This window comes from Gossypium hirsutum, chromosome D02, assembly GCF_007990345.1.
Source record: "Gossypium hirsutum isolate 1008001.06 chromosome D02, Gossypium_hirsutum_v2.1, whole genome shotgun sequence".
NCBI lineage: Eukaryota > Viridiplantae > Streptophyta > Magnoliopsida > Malvales > Malvaceae > Gossypium > Gossypium hirsutum.
Window position 1 is genome coordinate 15,606,062 of NC_053438.1, and position 12,462 is coordinate 15,618,523.

The 12,462-nt window shown below is 34.8% G+C and overlaps 1 protein-coding gene across 1 annotated transcript; it reads right to left on the reverse strand.

Moving 5' to 3' along the window:
* Window positions 1–11,030: 11,030 nt before the first annotated feature.
* Window positions 11,031–11,822, reverse strand: LOC121214523 (uncharacterized). The gene is made up of 3 exons (XM_041088294.1): window positions 11,633–11,822; window positions 11,218–11,440; window positions 11,031–11,106 (listed from the first exon to the last, which is right to left on the reverse strand). Exons 1-3 carry the CDS (start codon window positions 11,820–11,822, stop codon window positions 11,031–11,033), a joined length of 489 nt encoding a protein of 162 aa, XP_040944228.1.
* Window positions 11,823–12,462: the final 640 nt, after the last annotated feature.

The following is a 12,462-nucleotide window of genomic DNA, read 5'->3' on the forward strand; positions in this document are numbered from 1 at the left end:
TAATTAGAAATAAAAGATTAACAATTCAATAAATTGAAAAATTAATTAGTAAAAACAAATTAAAATTTTGGAAAGATATTTCGTACCACTTTTGTAAAAAAAATAAGAACTTAAGAAAATAATGAGAGTGTGAAGCAAATAGTGTCGGGTTAGGGCTGATTGGAGGTTGATTTATTGGTGACTTGATGGTTGCGGTAAGTTACGACGGTGGTGTGGTACAAAGGGCGCAAGGGAGCATGCAGGTGGTTTGTGCAATACAAGGGCACATGCGGGCTAGTGAGCAAGGAGCAGAGGCGTGAGGGAGCAAGTGTACGCGTAGCTAGGTGCTGGTTGTGCGTGGTGTGTCGACTACTGGTTGGTGCGAAGGATGCACAATTGCTGCTAGATGAAAGTGTGGCCAAAGGTTGTATGGGGTTGGAAGGTATAGTGTGTGGGGTGGAAAAAGAGAAGAAAGGTGAAGTTGAAAGTGATGTGAATAGGGAAGAAAGGTTGAGGTATTTAAAGTGAAAGAAAGAAGGAGTTTAACTCAAATTCTAAAGAAAAATAATAATAAAATAGTACTACTCCTAATGTTATATAATAAAAATATATATTAATATATTATTTGTTATTATCTTAATTATTTGAAAATAAATACTCTTAGGTAAAATAATGATAAAATAATGAACAATTATAATCCTATACAAGGTTGATAATAATTAATATATATTATATAAAATATAATTATATATTAGTTTTTATTATCCTATTTATTAAAAATAAAATTAAAAACCTTTATTTTAGATGTTTTAAAATATTTACAAAAAAAGACAGCTTATTTCAATATTTACAAAAAAGGTAGCTAATTATTGCAAATAATTCAATTAAGTACCTGGACTTAAAGATAATTTGAAATTTGAGTAGAAAACTAAAACTTGGGTCAAAACGACCCTTTTATTCAACAAATTAAAATTTTATTTTGTCACTTAGGAAATATTTTCTCGGAAGATTATGTTAAAATCAATTTCTAAGAAAGATTGGAGGGGTCACAAGCAGTCCAACTTAAGTTCCAATCTCCTACACATAATTTATTTTAACATACTAATCCAAAAAATATAGCCTAAATCATTTATTTAAAAATAAAAATTGAAAAAAATTTAGGAATTTGATAAAATGAGCGAGGTTTTATCCTGGTCAATTTTATCCCCCAATAATGTTTCAAGCATTGAGTGTTAACTTTGAAATTACCTCTCTTACTGTGAAGTTCAACAACCCGTATGGGAAAACTTGATGAATAGTGAATGGACCAAACCAACATGATTTTAACTTACCTAGAAAGAACCTTAACAACAATACTTGCTGACCTGCTTCAAATTCTTGGACTCGGATTTGCTTGTCATACCATCTTTTCAATCTCTCCTTGAATAATTTGGCATTTTCATATGAGAACAATCAAAATTCTTCTAACTCATTAAGTTGAAGCATCTGTTTCTCTTTACCAAGCTTAATATCCAAATTGAGCTGTTGGAGAGCCTAGTAAGTTTTATGTTCTAACTCTAAGGGCAAATGAATAGCTTTCCCAAAAACCAACCGATAGGGAGACATCCCTAAAGGTGTTTTGTATGTTGTCTTATAGGCTTATAAAGTATAATCTATTCTTTTGGACAAATCTCGTTGGTTTGGACAAACTACCTTCTCGAGTACACCTTTTATCTCCTTATTTGCCAATTCAGCTTGCCCATTTGTCTGTGGATGGTAAGTTCTGGCAACCACGTGCTTCACCCTACGTCTATCGAGCAAACATTTCAACCATTTGCTCACAAAATGGGAACCCTCATCAGTGATGATTGCCATAGGAGTTCGTAATAATTAGTATTTAAATTATACGAGACAACAACAATTTATAATTGAATTTTGACTTGATGAATTTTAGCTAATTAAATAAATAGTTACTATAAGTGGTCTGTTCCGTAAGTCAAGTGGTTTTAGAAAATGAGGTATTGAGACCTCGTTTTTGTAAACCAAGCTTGTATATATTTTCATTAAATATTTACGGAATTTCTATTTAGGTATGTGAATGTTCGATTCAAAAATTTTATTGTTTAATTAGTTAATTAAAAAATGCCTAAATTGTAAAAGATGTAAAACTTAATCGCTATTGAATTGTAATGATTAAATGGTTTAATTAAAATGAGTGGAAGGATGTACATGGAAAATACACCATTTCATATAGTGTGACGGTTGTAGGTGTATTTTATACATTAGTGTTAATGTTAAATTAATAAAAACATAATAAAAAAATTAAATTAAACCATCTTCCCATTTGCTTCCACCAAAAACCAAAACCATTTCCCCCATTGATAAAGCTCAAGTTTCGGCATTGGTTAGCACCTTTGCATGGTAAGAAATTTTGACTCATTTTTAGTAATTTTTACGTTTTATAATCGTTGTAGCTTAACCTAGTTAACTTGAGAACTATTTTGTAAAATTGTTAAAGTTTTTGGAATTTACCATTCATGAATTCTAGGTATTTTTTAAGTTAAAAGATGATTTTGTAATATTGGTTGTGGTTTAGGATTATTTTGCAAAGAATTATTTGTTAGTTTTTAGTTAAAAGGACTAATTTGATAAAATAATAAAACTTACATGGAATTCTTATGAATTTTGAATAATTATGGGCTGTACCAGTATAGGAAGAAATTCGGCTAGGATGGGAATTTATAAAAATTTGGTAAATTTGGAATTATGCATTTAGGGCCTAAATTGTATAAAAAGTAAAAGTTTAGGGTAAAAGTATAAAATGTGATTGAAGGGACTAAAATATAAATTTAATTACATGATGTTATTGAATTGGTTATTTGAAATAAAATTATTATATTTAGATCAAGAAACGGATCAATCAGTCGATAAATGTGGAAAAGTAAAAGTTGTCGAGTAGCTGTCGTTGCGTGTGGATAGCTATTGTATTTTGGTAAGTTCATTATATAAATAAATGAATTTGTATATCTATATATACATCTTAATTGATGTTTTTTGAGTTAGTTAAGTTGAATTGTTGTAGAATATTTGACATGTAAATATTAGTTGTGTCGGTTACGAATGAGTATAAGTTGAATGCGTTTTTATTTGAGAAATGGTTGTGATTATAAACTATGAAATCTTAGAATGAATATATGAAATGTGTACAAAAATATGGAAGTGCCTTTGAATGATTAATTTTGTGAAATTAGTTAAATTGCCCGGTTGAACATGGTAAACGATTAGGATACAATTCGCAAGCCAATAGGGTTTATACGCGCGCTTGTAAGGGATTGCACTTCGGTACCTTTGTTTGCACTTCAGTGCCTTTGTTAGCATTTCGATGCTTTTTGGTGTGTTTTGGGGAAAACCCGAGTATCTGAGTCAATTTGTTATAGTTCAATGGGCTATGAAATTATATGTTTAATGTTAAATTATTCATTGTTTTGTACTTATGTTTATTGGGATATCATGTATTTATACATGAAAGTATGAATTTCTTTGGTTTGAGCCATTGTGAATTATGAGTTATATAATTGGATGTTTGGTACTAACGATATGTGATTTTTGGGAATGGTTGTTAGGGTTTTAATATATTAAGTTCAATTAGTAGTCAATTATAAATTAATGTTAGTTTAATTGGATTTTGTTTATGGACTTACTAAGCTTCATAAGCTTACTTGTTTTGGTTTTGTTTTGTTTTATTTTCTGTAGTTAACATTTTGTGAAACTGGTCAGGCAGATAAACTTCAGAGCTCACACTATCCAGACTCTTTTTGATAGCTTTTGTTTTAACATTTTGGTTCGTGGCATATATATAGGATTTGAAGTTGTCAAAGTTAACTTGTTAGTCGAATTTGTATTTAAGCTTATGTGGATGTGAAGTGATAAATTATGTCTCATGTTGATCTTATTTTGTATGGTAATGTTTTGTGTACTTGTCTTTAAACATTGTTTTGGTTGGTATCTTTTATAATGCTTGAATTATGGAATAGCTAAATTGGTAGTTAAGGTAATAATGATCATGTTTGATTTGCCTTCGGTCATGTTTGATTTGCCTTTGGTATGTGGTGGTATTTGGTTTGGGACAAAGCTGTTGATTAAATAACTTATAAGTGATGATTGTATTTTAGGTGAGTGGTTCATTGCATTTGTATAAAATTTATGGTACCAATTGATGGCATATTGGTTAGGCGCATAGGATGAATGATTTGGTATGTTTTATGTGTGTTTTAATGTGTTTTAACCATATGAATGTGTGTGTAAATGGTTTGGTTTGATTCCCAAGTAATTAAGGTTGAATTGCCTTGCTTTAGGGGTCATTTGGGAAGCACACGACCTAGGACATGGGTTGTCACATGACCGTCTGCCACACACGATCGTGTGTCATTTAAATTTTAAGTGCAGGATGAACCACACGGTCATAGAGAGTTACATGGCCTGGCGATACGGCTGTGTGACCTGACTTCGAATGCACATACGGTCTGGCGCACAACCCGCAACACGGTCGTGTGAACCTAATTCAATACCCACACGGACGGACACACGGGTTAGGACACGGTCGTATGTCCCATACTTCAAATTATACACAATTTCCCACACGATCATGTCTTCGTGCCTCATGACTTAGTCTATGTCACACGGCTTGGGCTTTGTCACACGGTCGTGTGACCCCTGTTTCAAAAAAAAATTCAATTTCTCTACATTTTTTTGTTTTGTTTCAAATTAGTCCCTAAATGTTTTCAAACTATTTTTAGGGCCCATAGGCTCAGTTTAAGGCCCGTAAGTACACTTATGCTATAAATGAAATGTGCAATTGAATGTTAGTGTTTAAACTAAATAATCGTTTCTATTTGAAGTTAAATGTTTTGAATTGTCCTATAATACTCCGTAATCCTAATCCAGTAATAGAGATGGGTTAGAGATGTTACACCTTATGAACACATGTTTATGCAAAAACTTCATTAAAACCTTAGCATCATTCCTCGGATATGCGTCGACATCAACCCATTTAGATACGTAGCCTACTGCTACAATATATGCTTGTGACCAAAAAGAGGGAAATGTAACATCCCAAACCCGGCCTAAAAGTTTAAGCCAAACTTGGACGAGTTACAGCAACGCATTGAAAACTGATTTCTTTTTAGAATTTTAACTTTGAAATCCAGAAATTCGTTTTTATCAGTTTAGGTGATTTTAGAGTTTCGTGTTAGAAATTGACTGATATGGACGAGATTATCAAAAGGAAAGCAAGGCAAATCCAAAGACCATTTACAAACCCAAAAGATCAAATAACAGTTATTACAGTGAAAAATAATCCGAGCTCTCGTACGTCGTCCAATCCTCAATTCGATGTCTTCCTGAACAGATGAAGGTAAGACAAAGGTTGAGTTACCAATCACCGCGTATAACCAGACTCAATAAAAATACACAGAGAATACTACATAAATCATAGTAACGCAAAGAACTTAAGAGCAGTTGTATAACTAGTACGGATAAATCTAGAGTCTCACAGAGATTTAATCAAAGGTAGTACAACAGAACAAAGCAAAACATAATAGAGCAAAACAAAACCAAATGGTACAGAGCAGAGCAGAACTGAACTGAACTGAACTGAGCATGTATGTTTATGCAAATGTAGTATTTTTCAAACAGATCAGAATGTAGATTTATCATAAACAGTCTTCCCAAACTCCATTACACACCAAAATAGAGTTCTCCCCCGAACAAATCCATCCAAAACACACCAATAAAGTCATCTCGGGTTACTCGACAACGATGACTTATCAATATGCAGTTAAACTGCCAATCAAATATATGTGGTCAAGCCACTAATTACGTAGATAATTAATTTCTAGTACAAAATCTTCATCCTTTAACATCAACCCAAGTCTCATGCATTGTGTCATGGCATGCATATGAAGAATCAGAGTAATGAGCATGTAAGACATGCTATCTTTCAATAACAGAATCAGTAACCATGAGAATCCATGTTTTGTAAAACAGACTTTTCTAACCATAACAGATCATACCAGATTTGTCATGAAGTCACGTGCACGGTTATAAAAAAGAACCAATAACAATCAGTCTAACATGTTAAAATATCGCATATTCTTCATCAACAGAGCAATGTATGGGCGTACCAACAAACTTAACAGAATACAGATCATACTTGATAGTTCGCACACATAGACAATGGCACATTACATTCTGACGGATCCTACTCACTTAGGTTCAAACATAACAGATATACGTACAGATCACAAGTTGTTCATCATCTGATCATCAGATATCAAGTTATATAGCCCAATTTAGATTGTACGGACCCTACAGTAGGCCTACGCTCGTTTTGAACGACACTTATGGCCTCAGAGAAAAATTCCAAATATTGCTTCCCACGCTCGTGTGGTTTTACACAGCCTGATAATTGGCCCGTGTGACTCCACACAGTCGAGCACATGCCTGTGTGCTTGCCCGTGTGCCCCACACAGCCTAGCACATGCCCGTGTCACTTCTCCATATGGTCCTAATTCACAAACAGTGAGTTACATAGCCTGAACACACGCCTATGTCCTTGTCTGTGTGGCTCACATAGCCTGACCACATGCATATGTGCTTACCAATATGGCTCACATAGCCTGGGCACACGCCTATGTCCCTGGCTGTGTGGTTCTAAAGTGTAAACATTGAGTTATACGGCCTGGGCACACGACCATATCCTTGCCCGTATGGCTCACACGGCCTGGGCACACGCCCATGTCCTTGGCCGTGTGGCTTTGACAGTCCCATTTTTCGATAACTAAAAATACAAAAAAGAGGGGTTTTGACACCCACCTAATACGGAATCAATGTAGGAGCAACAAGGATGAATTCTTGTCCCTAAAAAAAAAGAAATTTCCCTACAAAATGATTAATTCGCAGTCAAATTGCTAAAAACTAACATTCCAAAATCACAGTTATGTCGAAGAACTTTCGACACCAAAACTTTAAATCATGCTTATCGGTAAGCGAATTAACTAGAAAGAGAATTTAGACCCCATACAGAATCGATGTAATGTAACATAACAAAAAGAACAATCACTTGAAAATAAGGAACCAAAATGCAGAAACAGAAGAACGCAAACAAAGTGACAAAAATTGTTGCAGAAAAATAAAGAACAAAAAGAAAATAATAACGTTGGAGGTTTCTAGAAGGTTTTAGATAACCAACTGAAACTAACTACCTTTTAACGAAATTCAAAAATAAAACATTCCCTATTTTTCCGTCAGGATTCAAACACCAGACAAAAGATTATACAAAAGCTTAACCATTGAACCACTAGGCTTATTGTTGACATCAACTGACTAAATTTAACTTATAAGTCAAACGTTCAAGGGTAAGGGTTTAAGCAAAATGACAAAATTTCTAGAAATAAGATTTGAACCTAGAACTTTACGCACAAATTGAAGGCTGACCTCTTGGTTCCAAAATGCGGTCTTTTCTAAGCCGATTTTTGGGATGTTACAGGAAAGGACCAAGAAAGTCAATACCCTAAATAATTCTACCTCGATAATGTTTGCCCGGGGCATCTCATTTTTATTCGATTACAACTCTTTACTTAGGCGTGCGCATCTTTCAATAGAGTTGGCCAAAAGAATCAGGCTTGCAATACTTTGGCCACAGTACGTGAACCTCTGAAGTGTCCCCCACTTGGAGCTGTGTGACAGTGATATAAAATCTTATTTACCTCATTTTTTTCCACGCATCTCTTGATCATTTGATCTACACACTTTTTGAACAAGTATGGCTCTTCCAAGAAATAGTACTTCACATCGTGAAGAAACTTTTTCCTTTGTTGATACATCTTATCAAGCGGCATCAAACCACAAGTTAATAGTTAGCAAAATCAGCAAACCAAAGGGTGTTAGACGTGATTTACCTTAAGTATGTACTCGTCCTGGAATATCTCCTGGATGGGTACAAGAGAAGAAGCTCCTTCTTATGGCTCCAATTTGGATAAGTGATCTGCTACTTGGTTTTCTACCCCTTTCAATCTTGAATTTCTATATCGAACTCTTGAAGTAAAAGTACCCATTGGATCAATCTTGGCTTGGCATCTTTCTTGGAAAGTCAATATTTAATTGTCGAATGATCCGTATAGTTAGTCACTTTGGTACCTACAAGATAAGATCGAAACTTTTCAAAAGTAAATACAATAGTAAGTAACTCTTTCTCTATTACCGTATAATTCAATTGAGCTCTTGTCAGAGTTCGGTTTGAGTAGTAAATGGGGTGAAAAATTTTGTTCCTTCGTTGGCCCATCACAGCTCCTATCAAGAAGTCACTTGCGTCACACATTAATTCAAATGGAAATTCCCAATCTAGTGTGACAATAATGGGTGCCGAAACTAGTTGATTCTTTAAGTTATTAAAAGCTCTCAAACATTCTTCATCAAGGTTGAATGTTGTATCCTTCTACAATAATTTGCATAAAGGTTTAGTAATTTTGGCGAAGTCTTTGATAAATCTTCGATAGAATATTGCATGTCCCAAAAATCTCTTAACACCCTTTACAGATATTGGAGGTAGGAGTTTCTCAATGACATCTACCTTTGCTTTGTCTACCTCGACCCTTTCTTTCATTATTCGGTGCCTCAAAACAATACATTCTCGTACCATGAAATGGCACTTTTCCAAGTTGAGTACAAGGATTGTTTCTACACACCACCTTTGTAACACCCTAATCCCGAATATGGAGTACTCAGATACTAAGGCACTACATCAGGTCACCGGAGTAACCTAGCAAAATTTCCAAATAATTTTAAAACATTGAAATACATTTTATATAAGAGAAAATACCATACATAGTTATACTAAAAATAGTAATAAAAGTAGTTATACAAAATATGTTGAGCTCCAATATCATTGTATATCAAAATAGTCAAAAAAAAAACAAAAATGATAAACGAGTTACAGACTTAAAAAAATACAAGTAAGGCCTTAGGAATACAATGCACACTAATATATAAGGTACTGTACTCTGAATATGTGATGCTAGGAGTCTCTCGTCGATGATGTTCCTCGGACATGAACAAAAGTCTACAAATTTGAACAGTAAGACAATTCAAAGGTTGAGCTTTACAAGCTCAGTGGTACACAAGAAATCTACCATACTTCAAGTAATTCATAAATATAAGCATGCAAATAAAATGTATACATAGAAACATGACATGAGTATCAAATAATTAAATCATGAGTCATTATATCAACATAACCAAATCGCTTGCATATCAAACTTGTTAGATTGCACATACTGCTCAAGTAATCGGGTATCCGAATAGTCCCGCGTCACTCATGGCCACTAGTCAAATAATCTCGGGTGTCCGTAGGGTTATCCCGAGCGCCACTCATGGCCGCTAGTTAGGTTAGAGCCCGAAGGCTGAGCAGAAAGAAAGAATCAAACATATAATCACAAAAATACAACCATGACGTTTGAGTCTCAAACTCGTTTCAACTTGCTTATCATTCCAGCTAAAATAATAACTAATAAGATGTGACAGTCTGCTACCTTGACATTTTGACCTTTTTTCATTCAAACATTAATAACTCTTAATATATAACTCTAAATCAAGAACCGTTTGTTTTAAACAAAACTAGACTTTTGTACGGTTATAGAGATATAAGGCTCACTTCTTATTTTATCTTGTGAAAATTTTGGTGATTTTTCAAAGTCAATGCTAAACCTGTTTTATAAGAATTCTGCTGCTAGATTTTTATGAACTTTCAACACTCAAAAATTTATATCTTTTAAAATACAAATTGAAATCAATCTCCATTTGTTCTAAACAAAACTATACTGACTCACGGTTACAACGATGTATAGATCACTTGTTAATTATTTTTAAAGAATTTATGGTGAATTTTCAAACTTACTATTCATATAATAATTTGTTTCTAGCAGATTTCACAACTAAGTTTTTAGCTTCATTTTAAATCATCCAAAAAAGATTTCCACCCAAAGACATATAACATGCATGAATTATCACACAAGCATCATATTTATAACTTCTCAAGAAGTATAGGAGAGTTACTGGGTACCACCTTAATGGAAGAACACCAACAAAGTTTCTTGCCTAGGTCTCCACCACTTTGCCTTTACCCTTAGCTTTAGAAGATTCACCACCCTCTTTAACTAATAACCATGTAACATACAAGATTTCCCACAAAAAAATAAGAGTCGATAGGATGTAAAAATACATACTTTAAATAAATAAATAAATAAAATATGAGAAGATGGGTAGAGACTTCCTCAAACTCAAACCATTCCAAACACCCAAAAACCTCCACCTTCATCCTTGATGAACATAGATATTTTTTTTCTTTCATGGATCTTTTAAAAAAATTAGATCAAGACCTTTAATTTTTTTGAGATTTGCAGGATGAAAAAAATGGTGAGAACTCACTCAAATCTCTCTCCCTTTACATAACTTGCTAAGGAAAAATAGATTGAGAAAAGAACAAAAAGAAAATGAAGAAATGTAAAAAGAAAAAAAAACAATACGGTGATTATAATATAGGGAAAATAGGGACAAATCCACTTTATCCCATACCTCAATCTACCAAACCATCTTTTCTCATTAATTGGGAGAAGACTTTTATTCAAAAATGGTAAAATCACCATATTGGACATCCATCTTCCCCCTACTTCACACAAGCTTCCCAACATCCTTAATTTCTTATAAAAAGGTCCAAAGTTCACCCAAATTAATTCCAACAAAACCCAATCCCGAAATAAATTTATCCATCACCAACCCAGGTCAACACTCGAACGTTGCCTCGAGAATTTGGGGCTATTACAACTCTCCCCTCTTTAAAAGAAATTTTGTTCTCGAAATTTACCTAAATAAAAAAGGTGTGGATACTGTAATTTCATGGACTCCTCTGGCTCCCATGTCGCCTCCTCAACTCTGTGATTCCTCCACAAGATCTTCACTAAGGGGATCTTCTTGTTCCTAAGTTCTTTAATATTTTGGGTCAAAATCTAAATCGTTTCTTATTCATATGACAAGTCTGGGCTCACTTCAATCTGCTCAAACGGAAAGATATGGGAAGGATCAGAATGATACCTCCTAAGCATGGACACATGGAACACATTATGAATACACTCTAACTCTGGTGGCAAGGCTAATCGATATGCCACTGGTCCAACTCTCTCTAGATCTTCATAACGTCCAATGAACCTGGGACTCAATTTCCCTTTGTGTCCGAAGCGTAAAACTTTCCTCCAAGGTGAAAACTTAAGGAAGAGCTTGTCGCCCACTGCAAACTTTATCTCTTTACGCTTCAAATCTGCATATGACTTCTGACGATCGAAAGCTACTCTCAGATTATCCTGGATCGTCTGAACCTTATCCTCAGTCTCCCTGACTAACTTCTGACCAACAATCTTCCTCCCTTTAAGTTCTGTCCAACACAAAAGAGTCCTGCACTTACGACTACATAATGCCTCAAAAGGAGCCATCTAAATGTTAGACTGATAACTATTGTTGTATGCAAACTCGACCAATGGAAGGTGCTCCTCCTAACCTCCCTGAAACTCAATGATACAACAATGAAGCGTATCATTGAGAATTTGAATGACTCACTCTCACTGACCATTAGTATGCAGATGAAAAGCTGTACTGAAGTGCAGGCGGGTACCCAACGCCTCATGAAGGGCTCTCCAAAATCTTGAAGTGAAACACGGATCTCTGTCTAAAATAATCAAATCCGGTAACCCGTGAAGCCTCACTATCTCACTAATATACAATTTGGCCAACTTCTCGAGAGTAAAGTCCATCCACATTGGTAGGAAATTGCAGTCTTCATCAATCTATCCATGATTATCCAAATCGCATCGTGTCTGGACCGAGACATAGGTAACCTAGTCAAAAAATCCATAATAACTCTATCCCATTTCCCGTACGAAATCTAGATAGGCTGAAGAAGACCTGAAGGAACTTGATGCCCTACCTTCACTTGCTGACAAGCTAAACATCGAGTCACAAACTCTGACACATATCTCTCTCCACCCTTGGCCACCAATAAAATGGACAAAGCTCCTAATACATCTTGTTACTACCTAGGTGCATAGCAAACGGGCTGCTATGTGCCTCACGAACGATCTTATCCCTCAGTTCACATGTTGGAACATAAAGTTGGCCTCTAAAATACAATATATCAGCATCTTGTAATTCGAAGCCTGATGTTTCTCCTTGCCTCACCCTATCTGCTCTGGCAACCAAACTATCATCAGACTTATGTGCCTCTTTCCTCTAGCACCAACATCGGTTCAACCTGAAGCTCAGCTAATAAACCACCATGCTCTAACAAGCTCAAATTCACTGTGACACCCCTAATTTGACCCTAGTCAAAAAGTGGTTTCGGGACCACAAAATCGAGTCATAAAAATAATTAGCCGTCATATTTTATGACTATTATATGTG